Below are 16,179 nucleotides of genomic sequence, written 5' to 3' on the forward strand. Positions count from 1 at the left end.
CAGTGCTGCTTGTGTGTGCCATTCTCTGCTTGCCCAGTGCTGCTTGTGTGTGCCATTCTCTGCTTACCCAGTGCTGCTTGTTTGTGCCATTCTCTGCTTGCACAGTGCTGCTTGTGTGTGCTATTCTCTGCTTACCCAGTGCTGCTTGTGTGTGCCATTCTCTGCTTGCCCAGTGCTGCTTGTGTGTACCATTCTCTGCTTGCCCAGTGCTTCTTGCGTGTGCCATTCTCTGCTTGCACAGTGCTACCTGTGGGATGTAAGCCTGTTAGGGGTTTGTTCTTGGGGTTTGTTAGCATTTGGAAATTGTTGTAAAGGGCCCCTAAGGTGTTTAATCATGTGTTGGGGGGGTTGTTGTATTATCCACAGGGGAGGATGAGACATATGGATTTAACAGTATGTTTTAACACGACTTCAATTCTTCTCATATGAGTGATGAGGGATTTCCCTGAAGTGAGCACCAACCATTTGGTTTTTTGGTGTGCTACCACTATTAATGTGGATATGATCTTAAAAGTTCTTGTGGTAACATGGGCGTGGTTTACAGTGGGTGTCGTTTAAAAAGGGGAGTTGCCAACACTGACGTCTATTATCGGCCCTCCACCACATAGGTCCATAAAATTTTGGCCCTCGGTACTACAGAAGTTGGACAGCACTACATTAGTTAATCCCTTGTTCTTTGTGCTTGAGTATCTGGAAAAGTGGTTCCTGCAGCAGCCTGAGCATTTGCTATGGAGCAGCCAAGGGCTGGTGTTAGTGGAACCAATCCAGAGCCCGAAAATACAATCTTTGGAAACATAGTCTTATTTATAGTGAGTTTTTGATGGTGTGTTGGATGTCAGATGTCGGACAGATATTTGCAGCATGTAATTTGTCTGAAACCCTTCACGAGGAGCTAATCTAAGTATTTTAATTGCACAATGAGTTAAAGTACCAGACTAACCCTGAAACCTGTTTCTTCTTTCCTTCCAGTGCTAATTCTTCCCCGCATCATAGAGATATGATCAGAAATTGTGCAGTCAGTGTGGACCAAATCCAAGACCTGCACTCCCCAATGTCTCCCATTTCAGAAACCCCAGGGTCACCTGCCTACAGCACCGGTTAGTATAAAATTGTCTAATTTGTCTAAAACTGTCTAAAACTTTTTATCCTTGTGTGTTCTGTAGTTTAAGGAGACACTTTAATAAATAAAGTTAGTGAAACCCTATTATTAGTATAAAACTGTCTGGCCAAACCACAGTATTAAATGTGTACCCCGAACATTCCTTCTCTGTATAATGTGTATATACATCTGCATGCTGGTATAGCTTAGTGTGTGCACATAACATTCTATGTATAGTTGTATCCCTTAATATTTTCAGAAGCTGCCATACTGATTGTCTTCCCAACCACCATCTTTATGTAGTCTAAGGTTGCAGATGTCAAAGTGGACCGTGGAAAATGGTTTAGATAAGCAATATGGCAGAATCAGCTCATTTGCACAAATGTAAATATTTAGAGAAGTTATGTTTTCTTTGCACAGAATGTTATGCCCTGTTTATTAAAAGGAAAAGCAACTTTGCATAAAGAGGGTATATTTTCCCAGAAGGGACTTTGTTTTATGGTCTAAACTCTGTGGCATAAAAATGATAGGGGAAGTATAACCCCAAAGATGTTGTACAGCATTTGTGTTATAAGGATTATTGGCTACTGGGAAGGCATATATGATTCTGTCTATAGAGAGTGACAGCTTTCTTTCTTCCTTTTTCCAGTTGTCAGGATGAAACCCCCAGTGAACCCAACAGTTTGTGCGACTCCAGGCTCCCCAGTGCTGAGACGATCCAGTGAGCCCTATGCTTGCCATGCAAACAACAAGGCTGCCTTAAATATGGCTGACAGTTCCCATTCCAGTCCAAGTCATTGTCACCCAAATATCTCCCCCTCACCATCCATCAGCAGTTATAGTGATCCGGACAATGGCCACTACTGTCAGCTGCGACCTGCCTCCCCAACACACGATGCATCCAGCAAGTCCCTCCCACCCAAGAGCTATGTGGAGAGGTTAAGAGTCGATGAGGGTGCCAAGGCAGGGGGCATCCGTGGGGTGGATGAGGTGGATAGGGACCCAGGATGTTTTCTTATCCCCACTATGGAAGCAAAATCCTCTTTCCACCCATCTGCCTTTAAGTCAACACTGATCCCATCAGACAACAAACCACTAGAGATGTGTATCCTGAAAAAGGTTAAGGAGCTGTTTTCCAAAGTCGATGCCAAAACTATAGCCAAACACATCACAAAGACAGATTGTGAGGTAAGAAGGTTAAATGGGTGGCTAAATAATCGTTAAACCCAACGGAGGGCATGTAGAGAAGATGGGGAAAGGTGGACATCATGGAACATGACATCAATATATGCATATATATGATAGGGCTGGCAATGCACAAGCCAATATTAGCTGCTGACTTGGTCCTTTGAAAGTGTTTATAACTATATGGCCTTGTGGAAAACTTATTAGCTTTGAGGGCAAACCAACAGCCTGCCCACGAATCTGTGGGGCAAGCCTGTGGACTATTCTTATTGTCCTCTCCTGAAGGTTCTACACACGTCTCTATAATGATCTGACAGTTGGATGATATAATCACTAGCCTTATTTGGCACACCACCAGATAGGTGACCTTGCCAAACAAGTGGAACTGTATTATGGCCAACTGTCTGCAGAGACCAAGATCTGAGGCAATGTGTAGCTAGTTTGGATGTTTCATCCCTAGGAGATATGATTGTGTTGTGGCAGTGGGGAACTTGGGAAAGTGCATCTGCTCCATCTTCCTATATTTCCACTGCTACCATGAAAGTCCACATAGGTCCCCTATTCCATGCTCCTACTTTGTTACACTGCAACTCAAATAAAATTGAGAACCTCTGTATGTGCTGCTCATATCCAGTGACGATATGGATGAATAGAAAGGAAGTACAGAGAGCTTCTTAGCAGTTACAGCAGTAAAAAAAACCTGTAGGGTTTGAGTATGATATAATATGAAAGTAGCCCTTAAAATAATGCATCAGCTAAATGGCAACAAGAGGATATATGTCATTTTAATAGGGACAGAGCTAACAGTGAAAGAATCCACCAATATATTGTGTGTATATTGGTTCCCACTGTTTTTGTTTTATTGCCCGTGTTTGATTACTAACTCTACATCAATACCAATCTCATTTCATACAAAGTGCCTAGACAGCATTTCCGGAGTCGGTCAGTGCTGCTATATAGGAATATTTTTAGCAAATGCAGCAGTGCTACAATGAGCTCATAATATTCTTGTGCCAACACTACAGTAAAAAACATTGTGCGCCCACCGCTGTCTTCCCAGCTAAGGGACTCAATTTCTACTGTTGGAGTGCTGATTACTATTCCCTTTGGTACCTTCCGCAATATTAACAATGCTTCCAATCTGGGGAAATTAATTAGCAACTTCCGTTTGTTTCCAGGTTGCCAGGATATTAGGTGTTACCAAGGAGATGCAAAGGATCATGGGAGTGAGCTCAGGCATGGAACTACTGACCCTGCCGCATGGCCGCCAACTGCGGGTCGATCTACTAGAAAGGTAATTAGGAAAGACCCTCTAACTCTTATGTCTATGGGTTGGTTAAAGGAGAAGGAAAGGCCTATTTAATTGGAGGTGCCAAAAGTAAGGCACCCCCAAGTGTTACTTACCTCACACCCCAGGCTGGTGCTCCTATCAGGAGAAAACTGCACCAGTCCGGGGTTTCTTTCAGCGAACACCAGGGAGTGATCGGCTTCCATCTTCTCCTTTCTTCAAATTTCCCGCGGCAGACGCATCCGCAGTAGAACGAAATAGTCAACGTGCGAAGAAAGAAGAAGCTGGAAGCTGATCGCTCCATAATTCTCTCTGGAAGATCCCCCAGACCGGTGCAGTTTTCTGCTGATAGGAGCACCGGGCCAGAGTGTGGGGTAAGTACATGCCATCACTTGGAGGTGGCTAACTTTTGGCACCCCCAAGTAAAGAGAGCCTTTCCTTCTCCTTTATAGGGGTGGTTCACCTTTGAATTACATTTTAGTATGTTATAGAATGGCTAATTCTAAGCAACTTTTCAATTGGCCTTCATTTTTTGTTTTATATTATTTGCCTTCTTATTCTGACTCTTTCCAGCTTTCAAATGGGGGGTAACTGACCTGATTTAAAAAATGAATGCTCTATAAGGCTACAAAGCTTATTACTAATACTTTTTATTAGGGATGCACCGAATCCACTATTTTGGATTCAGCCGAACCCCCGAATCTTTCGTGAAAGATTTGGCCGAATACCGAACAGGGCATGGGCATATGTAATACTAATGTACATACCATAAAGCAGGTGGAGTTGTGGCCTAAAGTGCCAAGTTGCATCCAGATTTTGAGGCTAATTCACTATCGCTGGTGTTAAATTGCACTCGTATCTTTTCATCTGTGGGATTGAAAAAAAAAATGCAATTTATTTCTGTCTCCAAATACAATCCCTACCCCCTCCATTCACCAATCTGACCTTATAACATTTGCCTCTTTAGGTTTCACACCATGTCCATCATGATCGCAGTGGACATCTTGGGTTGCACGGGGAGCACTGAAGAGAGGGCTGCTCTCCTGCACAAGACTATCCAGCTGGCAGCGGAGCTAAAAGGCACCATGGGAAACATGTTCAGTTTTGCTGCTGTGATGAACGCACTGGAAATGTCACAGGTACAGTCCATTTGGTCCCCTGGGAGGGCCAATTATGTCAATCTCCATGGCTTAACCTAATTAGAGACTTTAACAATTTACTAAATAATTTACTTCTTGGAGAAAGGATGTGTCAGAACATGGGGTGAGCCCCCAAGAGGGTAGAACTCCATGTTGTAACAGCTTCCTGACCACATGCAGTAACCATGGCACTTGCATCCTGCTGTCTCTTAGATCTCTCGTCTGGAGCAAACATGGGTAGCACTAAGGCAGAGGCACACGGAGGGAGCCATCTTGTATGAGAAGAAGCTGAAGCCATTTTTAAAGAGCATGAATGAGGGAAAAGGTGAGGTCCTTTTACTAACAGCTTTATGCATTAGTTGCTCAAAGGAGCACTAGAAATTAGGGATGCCCCGAATCCACTATTTTGGATTTGGCCGAACCCCCGAATCCTTCACAAAAGATTCAGCCGAATACTGAACCAAATCCACATATGCAAATTAGGGGTGGGAAGGGGAAAACATTTTTTACTTCTTTGTTTTGTGACAAAAAGTCACGCTATTTACCTCCCCGCTCCTGGATTTGGTGCATCCCTACTAGAAATGGGAAATTACAAGCAAAGGGTTCTGATTTGGCTAAATGGAAATGACAAATCCTATGTATCTGTTTGCAGAAAGCCTACCTCTGAGCAACACAACCTTCCCTCACATCATACCCCTCATCACCCTCCTCGAGCGAGACAGCCCTCTGCTAGACGGTGGGGAGCCCTGGGACAATTCTGATAATGGTGTAGAAGTGGTTATGGCACACTTGGAGGCTGCCCGGATGGTGGCACATCACGGAGGCCTTTACCGTACCAACACAGAGATGAGGTTACAAGGTAAGTAGTGCTTAAGACTATGTTGCACCAACTCATTGGGGAATATTGCCATATATATAGTAAATAAAGTACCCCCTTTTGTAAAATATAAGGATATTATAAGTTACCGAGGCGTTTCATGACCATATAAAAACACGAGGCCGAAGGCCGAGTGTTTTTATACAGGTCATGGAACTCCGAGGTAACTTCTAATATCCTCATATTTTGCAACTGGGGGTACTTTATTTATTATAATACACAAGTTTCAGTGAGTCATGTGACAGAAATTACATCAGAACTCACCGTTTATAAGGATATAATTTACAGGATATTCATGGCTTTTGTGTATTATAAGAAAATAAATTACTACCATGTTCCATGTTCCATGTAATTTAGTCCATTCTGGGTGCTAAGCACAGAACATGGTACAAAGTGCAGGTTTTAACTTTGCAATTTGCCCCATGCTACTATATTTCACCTTTAATATCACCCTTTTTTTCTGCCTCTGCTTTCTGCTTCAGGGTTCCATCCCAGATCCGATCTCTTAGAAGTTTCAAGCACAGAATTCCAGATGCGGATGCTGTGGGGAAGCCGGGGGGCCTCGGGCTGCCAGGGGGAGAGATATGACAAGTTTGACAAGGTGCTGGCAGCTCTGTCACATAAACTGGAGCCGTCAGTGAGATTCAGTGAATTATAAAACATTCAGGACTTGGGGAAAGAGGACAGACGCAGAACGGACTCGGTTGGCCCTTGTCGGGTCAGAATCTTTACAGAGGAATATCAGCACTTTTTTTATATATATACACATCATCTCTGCCAAAGGGCCAGTAACACACTGTGAAGCAGATTATTGGACCCCTTGGATGGAAAGACTTAACCCAGATTGGGTATGTCTAACTAATGGCAGACATTGGATGGAAAATGGCTGCTGCACCCTCCAGAGAAGACTCTTCATTATCACTGCATGAAGACTGTGTCTCTGTGTCCATCCATCACTGCTTATTGCAGACTAGAGTAAAAAGACAAAAAAAAAGCATATAACATACTGGTCACAGAACTCCTTGGGCATAGGTTGTCTAGTTTTTTCAGGACCAATATTTGACCAGGGGCCACTCTTAGCTCATAACAAGGTTACAAATCTAAGATAAAATTGTGTGTTAGTGTATTGTATAGTGCCATAGTCACACCTAATCTCACACTGACATTCAAGATCAATTAGGCCTACTCCCCAGTTCTTACCCTAACTAACCTTCAGGATGAGTGTCCTTCCCCCAGTGTCTCCAAAAACCTCTAGAGTTTGGGAACCACGATCCACAAGTGCCATCTAGTGTTGAAACAGTAAATAGCACACATAGCTGCTCAATTGTTTCAACATCTCCTTCCATTGACTGTTAATGAAAGCACTTTAAACAGGACTCTTTTTAATCATAGTGCAAGAATCCCCATGGGATGATCATTCCTGCTTCTATACCTAAATAAAGTGCTCACACTTGTTAATCTACAACTGCCAATACATTTTACATATATGATCTAACCATTGGGGGACTGGACCGCCTAAAGCACAGTAGAGAACCTGACATCCCAGGCACACTCTCCTAACAATAACATGGAGACAGTGCCAAACGGTATAGAGGTTATATAGCCTTGGGGGGATAAGAAATGTGAGAATGAGCATTTCCACAGATTTGGGCCCATCAGAAGAACCACAGGTATTCTTGCAGGCCAGTCCAACCCTGTAACTGACAGACTCTGCCAAAATTCAACCAAAAATTACTGTAATGCCACAAAAGAATTAGCATCGAACACAAAGGACCTGATACAGGTCATTCATTTGGTAATTCAAAGGGAGCAGGGTCTCATGCAAGAAGATGAGAATCTCTCTCTGGGTGGTGCTCTTGCAAATATATCCAGAGAAAATGTTACCTGTACTTCTTGGGAGTGGGAGCAGATGGGCTCTGACATATCATGTGTAAAAAATGGCTGCATCAGCCCTGGTGGGGTGGGAAGGGGATAGTGGGGTAAGAGAAAGGGGGGGGGGGAGAATTAAACTTGTTTGCACAAACGTATAATATATATATATTGTTTCCGGCCATTCGGAGGGGATGAAGCCCCTACACTATCCTCAAGCAACTGTGAAGCTTTTATTATTTTATTAAGGTGTTTTGTGTACATATGATAGGGGTTAAAACCTGCACCACATGCACAGCAAAGAGAGTAAAATGAGCTTGTTGTCAGAATATTAAATATTCAAGCTCCTGGTAGCAGGAGGGCAATATGGCGCATGTTGGATCACAGCACTGCAGATGCCAGATCTAGAACTGAAACTGGAACTTGTGTGGCCTGTAAATAATTTAGTATCACTTTGTATATAGACACTCACATGTGCGCTGTACAGCAACCCCATGCCTTCATTGTATATTGCTGTGCAGTCTCTATTGCTGTGTAAATAAAGGGATTCTTGGCAATGATTGGTTATATTGGTCATTTTCTGCTTTTTCAAATATGGTTATAATACGGATCTACCGTATATACTCGAGTATAAGCCGAGTTTTTCAGCACTCAAAATGTGCTGAAAAAGTCTACCTCGGCTTATACTCGAGTCAGTACCTGCAGACAAGCCCTCTCCCGATGCCTTCTCTCTGCGCACGCCCCTGGGAGTCGATGAAAAGGAAGACGTGGGTGGTACAGAGGCGTGACTTAAGACTGTACGACGGAAGTATGAATGCGCACTGTTTGCGCGATCACGTTGACTTGACGAGCGGCGCGTCCTGGCATGTATGTGAGTGTGGGAAGTGATATCTGGAGTTCGGCAGCGATACAATCCGACCTGGTTTCGGCAGCATCAGTAGCCTCCCACGTACACAGAGGAGGGACAGGCTGATCCGCCCGCCTGCAGGTACCGGATTTTTTTTCTACGAGTGCAGCTAATTAGGCAGCAGCATGCAAGTCTAACGCCCACTCCCCGGGGACCCTCGGGCTTTGGGTTACCCTTTGGGCAACTGCCCCCAGCTCGGCTGTGTCTCCACCACAGCCTGTAACCTGCTTCCCTTGTTGGAGCAATTATACTGCACGTTTTGGCTGTGCTAACAGCGCAGCTAGCACACGAATAACCAGTGCTAATTTAGCTGTCCAGTTATATACATTAAATGTCAATATAAACTGCTCATCAAGAGGCTGTCATCCCTTACTTAATGGAATTCCTTGCAGAACAGCAGTCATTTATGAGACTATAAAGGGTAGTGGCAGAGGGGTTAATACCCTCTAGGACTGTGGCTGTGGGATAGCAGTGACAATTCTGAAGGGAGGGGTTAAAGGGCTGAGCAAGCAGGACAGAAGCAGGAAGAACAAATGAATGAAGCAGCTGAGCTGTTTGCTTTTCAGAGACCAGAGTAAGAGGTATGTAAAGAATGTAGTGAGCCATTTCATTAATTAGATTTTTGTTGTGACCAAATTTAGGAAAACTTACCAGTAGCTGCTGCATTTTTCAACCTAGGCTTATACTCGAGTCAATATGTTTTCCCAGTGTTTGTAGGCAAAATTAGGTACCTCGGCTTATACTCGGGTCGGCTTATACTCGAGTATATACGGTAATAGTGTATGGCCACCTTTACAGGATCAGAAATGCACGAATGGAGCTTTAACTGGGTTGCAGAAGGAATGTCAAGATACTGAGGATTGTTGTATATATTCACAATGTAATCATCAGGTGCCCCTTCTTTTATCTAAGTAAATGATTGGACCCAGTTTGAAGAGCTGTCTTCCCTTCTGATATCCACCTAATTCCCCTTATTAATGTAAGTGCTCTTCTCTGTGTTCTGTCTAGGGAAACAGCCTGTCTAGTTCTGGAATCAGAGCAGCGGATTTAAACTTTCCAAACCCTTTCTGGACAGGAGAAGATGTATCAGGCTCACACTGATGCAGTATAAATGTTGACTAGTTCTGGAATCAGAGCAGCAGATTTATACTTACCAACCCTTTCTGTACAGAGTAAGTTGCATCAGGCTTCCATCAATGCCACACATATGTCTATTATAGCTATTCAGTAACAATCTAATGATGACAGACAGGGCCGTCATCAGAAATCACAGGGCCCCATATGACAAAGTTTCCTGAGCCCCCTGGGCTGCACCCACCCCCCCGGAAGTCGCACCTTAGAAATTTTTAAGGAATCAGGGCGACCATTGAAACATCTTGATGGGAAGTCTCCACCACCATTAATGTGCGCAGGACCTATAAACTGGACTTGAGACCCTGTACCTACGTAAAGTGTCCAACAAGTAATGTCTGGCTGTAAAAACCCACAAAGCAGCCAATTCACTTACAGCTGCTAGAGGCATTGAAGTATTGAGCATGACAAGGTATGGATTCCATGCCTACCCACCATCTCTTCTGACTTAGTGCTGCCTTAGAGCTGCAGACTAAATATTCCAATGTAACACTTGAAATAGAGTGCACCCTAGAGAATGTTCAGACCCCATATGGCAGGAGTGCATGGCAAAGATCAGCCACCTGGTATCACCCAACAAGATCTTCTTGCACAATATTATGCGAGGTGCTTTCCAGAGACTTTTCCAGATTTTGCACCACCAGCAGGTAACACACATAGGGAGAAAATGGATAAAAAGTGGGAATGAAGAAAAAGCTACACAAGAATTAATATCTCCAAATCAGTATCAAGAAAATTATCTAATTGCCAACAGTTAGACGGCCCTGAAAATATTTTGCGAAGTCTAGTTCACCATTGCCAAAGTTGTCCATCACTTGGTATATAAACATATCTCACTGCAGTATTCCAAAGAGAACATGTAAATGAATGCTGACGTTCTGGCTGAGATGATCTAAGCAGTAAAGAAAATCCCAAATCTCTCAATAAAAGTGAAATTAAAGCTTTTTCACAAATGCTTTTACTTTATTGGTGTGTTAAAAGAACAAATATAGCAAAGCATAGACATGTCCCAGGTCTGTGCATCACCGACATCAGCTTGGAGGCAAGAGGTAGCACCTTAGCAAGGTCCCAGCAGTCAGCGGCTGGTGGTGTTGAACTGAGTGTAGAAGTGGGCAGTGGGGTTGTTAGTATACACTTCCTTCTCCAGATATTCCAGGCTAGACAGAGGGGAAACAGAAGGGAAATGTCATTTAGTGTTTAAATGGGAGAGACATTCTCCACTTTATCTGCATATAATGGGCAGGGACCAATACACCATTGGGGTTCACTACAAGAGCCGCCAACTGAAATCTTTCTTCCACTATGCCAGGATTCTAACTTCTCACATATATGACTTTTTTGCTTCAGAGGAGTTGCTACTGACATTAACAAAATATATGTCATATGATGTACAGTCTAAGGGGAATAATAAGGCAGCTCTTACCTTTATGTATACTTTCAAATAGACACAGAATGGATGCCCAGCAACATTGTGCATTCTGTACTGTATCCTGTGAACTACGCACAGCACTTGTCTTCCATTGCTGGCCATCCAATTCCATTCAGGATTTGGAAGTTATGCTTATGCCTTCATTAGTATTTTGAGTAAAGGTGTATGTTTGCTGACTGATAAAGCCATGGTCCAAACAAACTGGGCCACACAAGTGGCTACTTATGGTATGGCCAACTTTATGTTGTTCCAATTGCTCATGGAAAGAAAGTGCACAAATAGAGTTGCTGCTCCTCTTCATTTCTGCCGATGTACTATGCATTGGCCTGGATGGTGAATCGGCAGATGACATTTTCAAACTGTGTCCAATTCCTGGATGAAAACATATCCATAGTTTGTGGATATGGTTTGTGATTGGTGGGCTCCCATAGACACCCCAATAATCTGATTGATTATTGGCCATCTTAAATTTTTCAAAAGGTGAGTGCTATTACCCCATTTGCATATGGCTTGCTGTACTTGGCAACTTATAAACCTAGTTGTGTACCCCATGACACTGATTTCCCACACTGGTGGAGATATATTATTGCACTTCAGAGAAATTAAGAAGCAGGGCATGTGCAAGGCCCGTGTTGGTCACTCACTGTGCTTTCTGCTCTTTGCTCAGCTGCTGGTTATATAAATCCAATTTCTTCCTCAACTCTTTATTCATTTCCATTTCCTGCTGTTCCAGTGTCATTGATGCCCGGGCTGCCAAAACCCTCTGCTTGTCCCACTCAACCTCCATCTGCTTCTCCTGCTCATTCAGCTTCTGAAAGAAAGACGTGCCATTTATCAGTCATTAACTGCAGAAAAATTAGAAATCTGTGGCCTTCCATGAGTTACTGAACTGAAACTACCTAAGTCAGAAGGGTGTTGGGAGTTGGAGCTCATCTGGAGCTGCAGGTCTGAAACCATCTACATTCCAATTATTATTTATATATTTATTTTCTTATAAACAGGCTCCACACACTCACATACTAGTAACTATACCAAATAACTTAACCCCTTAAAGGCAAAATACATGTAGTTATGTCAAGCAACTTATACTCAGATACATTACCTGCCACAGGCTCCATGTACCCATATAAATGCATTACATGATATGACTAAATGAAGGAACCTAGATATAAGGAACAACTTTTACCCTTCTGTTTTTGCACTTCCCTCAGCATGCGACAATAGAACCCTATGGAGAATGCACCTTGTCTTAAATCAGTGACATTTTGCAGCAAACCTTATCTACAGAGCACAAAGTTAATACCATATACCCCCTGCTTTGGATAAATATCAGTCATAAAAAGGAATGCGGCGAGCAGGCAGTAAAGCCATAGTCAGCCAGGCATATTGGTAGCATAGCCCAGGTAACAGTTTTTATGCCTCTACCTGCTTCTCCTGGCGTTGTTGTTCCTGGGTCTCCCATATAGCTTGAAGCTGCTCAGGGCTCATACCCTTCCAGCGATCGGGTATAACACGTTGGGCACCATAACTACTGGTGGCAGCAGCAGGGTTCTCTGTTAAAATGTCTCCCGTCAGGTGGTTATAGATCTCCGCAAAATTATCATCTTGCTCCTGTTGATTCCTCAGCCTTTTGAGCTCTGATGCTTCCAAAGCCTGCAGGTTTGGAGGGATGAGATAGTTGGCTTTAATCTCTCTCCACAGTGAAATATAAAGAGCCACTCTTTCCTGCCATACCAGACAGTCTATTAACTCACCAGGGCCTCGTTGTAGTTTTTGGTGGCCAGACTAATGGCCTTCCTGCATTCTTCTTCCATGGCGCTCAGATGCAGAGCCCTTTCATCCAGTTCTACCCTCTTCTTGTCATTTAAGTTATCTATTTGGCAAGACATTAGTAAATCAGTGTTTCATTCAGTTTCCCTTTATTGAACCAACCACATACAGTATGTGATTCACTTCACTGATTATATCCCTGTGGCACCTGCCCCAAACATTTGGGTGTTAAACATCAGCTGCCAGACCAGAATCCCAGAAAATACTGAAGGCTGAGGGATGCTAGATGCTTCAGTAAGATAAGATAGCCTCAAATGCAAATTAACAGCACCCTGCGGTTTTTAACAGACTTTACTGTTGAAATACCTAATCACCATTAAATGCACACTTTCATTATATGGTCACCAGTGTTTTTGTAGGTTCCACACAAACATATTGCATTATCTAATATGGTACCTAATGTAGTAGACCAAGTAGGCTTTGTCTGAACAACCAACAAATGATAGCTGAACATCCACCCACAACAAAAAAAACAGAATTCTACAGTGAAAAAAAAAACATTTTTACAAATACAGGATACAAATAACTGGTATAGGCAGAGACTGACCTGCATACTTTGCCTGGCGTTGGGTTCTCTGCCTATCTTCTATCTGATCTAAGAACCACTTTTTGGTCAGGTCCATCTGTATCTTCTTCCGTTCCTTCTCATTCAGATCTTCTCCAGCGAATTTCTGCAAGCTGGCAGGCCCACATCTCAGGTCTTCATCCCCCACTCGGGCAGGTTTGTCCTTCTTCAGGGCTTCAGGGTCATTAAGGTCAAAGTCCCTGCAAGTATGAGGCTGCTGATGTTGGTCCCTGAAATCCTGCACTGCTTTCTCCAAGCTCTGTGCCAACTGTTCCTGCCTCTGCTCCAGCATTTGGGTTATTCTATCATTCAGTAGCCTTTCAGCATCTGCACAGAAGAGGAGATATGGGAGGGGGTCTGTAAGTCCACTGAGAAATTATATAATGCCCAGAACTCTATTAGTACACTGCACATGCCAGGAGCCTGACTGCCCCCTAAAAGCCAATCTCAAATGAAGTTCAATCAAAAAAGAGCCTGAGCATCTAAACACTCTATATTATATATATAATGTGTCCTGCCTTGAAGCAATCAACAGGGGGTGAGTGCAGAGGGCAGGTTATTCAACAAAATGGCTGGATAACTTTATTTTACCTCGCATTTATTAAAATAGACTTTAAACTGGGGTGTGACAATATAGCCAGTAGACCCAGTCATTGTGGAGGCCCAAATTAAAGGTATACTGATGAGGGCTGACAGCAACGTCACTGAAACAAATGATCTTATCAAAGGTTTGCTTGGGTAAGTGAGCCCTACCAACCATTACTGCCCTTAGAATTCTGTGAGGTGGTAAAACGACCAACTACTTTTTAGCAGTACATAAGTGTGGGTCTTTTTGGAGTACTTACCATATGCCTCATTGTTAGCTTTCTCAGCTCTTTCTTTCACCTTTAGCTCCTGCACCTGTTTGTCCAGTGTCTGTACATCGACCTAAATGAGAACAAATACATTACATATCATTCATTCTACAGAGACTGAACGAAGCAGGCAGAGCTGCACCAACTTACCCCAATTATCCGACATTTGGCATTAAATATCCGGCTTTGCCTCTGCTGCTCTTGGTTCCTCCTTCGCTCAATGGCAGCAATTTCTTTTGGATCTGGAAGCAAGTCCACCTTATACATGTCTGAAGAAGTACATATAAAAATCAGCTGAGCCTATAACTTGTTACTGTGAAAACATGTTACACTGCAGGGTGTGTCAGTGGATGGCCCCCCAAGACATCTTTAGCCTATTTGTTGAAGTCCCAGATAGGGATACGTGTGGTGCAAACTATTGCTGTAGCAGAGCTGGCTTATGGCCATCAAAGGACATTTGTTCCTCAATGACAATAAAACAGATGTTATGAATGATCTTTCTAGCCCGGCCATTCATGTCCCAATTTGTCTTTTCAACCACTGCCTGGTTGCTATAAAAAGTGGATCCATGACAAGACATCAGTGTACAATACAGATTGAACAGCTGCTAATTTAGGCATAGGACATAAATATGAGTTGCATTGCAGACAATAGATGGGCTAAAGAGCAGCTCCTTCACTTTAATTCCCACAGGTACAATATTTTCCTGAAACAACGCTTCCCAGTCAGGAATATGGCCGACATTTGGGGCAGGTGCCGTTTCCAGTCGGGAATATGATATTCGGGGTAGGCGCTGCTCCCAAACTGGAATATAGGAGATATTAGTGGGAGGCACTGATCCCAAGTGAAAATATGGCAGCTATTAGGGCAGGTTCTGCTCCCAGACAGGAATACAGCAGATATTAGGAGCTAGCAGCAAGTTAGAATATGGCAGATATTAGGGACAGGCAATGCTCTCACACAGGAATATGGCAGATATTAGGGACAGGCAATGTTCCCAGCTGAATAAAACAGAAATGTGTGAGGGATATTTATATGGGAATTAAACATCCCAGAGCTTCACATGGCACCCTGGTACATTCATATAATCAACCTATTGGATTAGGAACAAGGATTTACCGAGCACAACTTACTTGCTTAGCCCAAGAGAGATGTCTGTGTAAAATGCACTGTAGTAGTCATAGCAACCGGGCGTACCATTGTTTGCTGTCCTGTGGGGGGAGATTTGTTCATTTTCGGCTCCTACTATGAACACATTCGCTAGGTAACTTGTTGTAAATTAATCTATTACAATTGATAATATCTATTTAATGTCAGTCAAATGCTTATGGCTCACTGAATGGCAATTTTGCAGAGGCAATGTTGAAATGTTCAGCCACCCCTCCTGTATGCTTCATATGGTTTAGCCCACAGGGTGGCTACACTAGATGGAAACAGGTCAGGAGTAAGTTAAGGGCTATTCCTTGTGTTGTGACTCGGAGGAAACTTGTGGGTAACTGGAATTAGCCGAGCTGTTGGTACTGCCGCCTTTCAGTAGACTTCTGGACAGACGAGAGGGAATAATCCATTAATATTAGTACAGCTTCAGCTTGTAGTTACAGCACTGCGGCCAGCAGATGTCACCACTGAACCAAACGTTTTGTGTACCTAGAAGCGAATTGTCCATTGTCATTCTGGGAATTTCTAGCTCCATCTCCATGGTTCTGCAGGCGTTGGGGGGGTTTAGGCTTCATTGCACAGGCTGCACTGAGTATTTTGTCAGTGGGGTGGTGGGATGGGTTAAGCATGCCAATTTATGAATTAGGGTTATGCCCCTTACCTACAGCTGGGAAAGAAAGTTGCAGCCTAGGCCCCATAGCAAAGTATATTTCTGGCCCCCACCACCCTGTGAGTGGCAGCGAATCTACCTGATTGATTGATAACACTGGCAACAATCATCATTTTTCCTGGCTAGTAAAATACAAGATAGGAATCATGGGACCTTACTAGGCCCCTTTTGTCCCAGG

General features: G+C 43.3%; 2 protein-coding genes across 5 annotated transcripts in view; one reads left to right on the forward strand and one right to left on the reverse strand.

The window, feature by feature from the left end:
* The window catches only part of sh2d3c.S (SH2 domain containing 3C S homeolog), a 40,935-nt gene extending 32,921 nt beyond the window's left edge, over positions 1–8,014 (forward strand). For all 3 annotated transcript variants that reach the window (XM_018232762.2, XM_018232760.2, XM_018232761.2), the window contains 7 exons: positions 970–1,097; positions 1,749–2,287; positions 3,463–3,578; positions 4,540–4,711; positions 4,925–5,036; positions 5,364–5,570; positions 6,071–8,014. In XM_018232762.2, coding sequence (XP_018088251.2) covers positions 970–1,097; positions 1,749–2,287; positions 3,463–3,578; positions 4,540–4,711; positions 4,925–5,036; positions 5,364–5,570; positions 6,071–6,246 — 1,450 coding nt within the window. In that variant the 3' untranslated portion in view covers positions 6,247–8,014. The remainder of the gene's footprint in view (positions 1–969; positions 1,098–1,748; positions 2,288–3,462; positions 3,579–4,539; positions 4,712–4,924; positions 5,037–5,363; positions 5,571–6,070) is intronic.
* Positions 8,015–10,437: 2,423 nt separating this feature from the next.
* On the reverse strand, positions 10,438–15,460 carry ribc1.S (RIB43A domain with coiled-coils 1 S homeolog). 2 transcript variants are annotated; one of them, NM_001095260.1, is given in 8 exon segments: positions 10,438–10,652; positions 11,569–11,735; positions 12,350–12,577; positions 12,679–12,797; positions 13,302–13,646; positions 14,165–14,246; positions 14,324–14,442; positions 15,307–15,320. In NM_001095260.1, coding segments are annotated over 7 exon segments (1,140 nt in total). In that variant the 5' UTR covers positions 14,441–14,442; positions 15,307–15,320; the 3' UTR covers positions 10,438–10,570.
* Positions 15,461–16,179: the final 719 nt, after the last annotated feature.

The sequence above is a fragment of the Xenopus laevis genome, chromosome 8S (genome assembly GCF_017654675.1).
Source record: "Xenopus laevis strain J_2021 chromosome 8S, Xenopus_laevis_v10.1, whole genome shotgun sequence".
Taxonomy (NCBI): Eukaryota; Metazoa; Chordata; class Amphibia; order Anura; family Pipidae; genus Xenopus; species Xenopus laevis.

Excerpts from the sequence above, each read along its gene's own strand:
- ribc1.S (XM_041574302.1), bottom strand. The coding sequence starts at position 14,440 with ATGTATAAGGTGGACTTGCTTCCAGATCCAAAAGAAATTGCTGCCATT. Across the intron at positions 13,647-14,164 it reads AGCTAACAATGAGGCATATG|ATGCTGAAAGGCTACTGAAT; the intron begins GTAAGTACTCCA and ends TCTTCTGTGCAG. Across the intron at positions 11,736-12,349 it reads AACAACGCCAGGAGAAGCAG|AAGCTGAATGAGCAGGAGAA; the intron begins GTAGAGGCATAA and ends TCTTTCTTTCAG.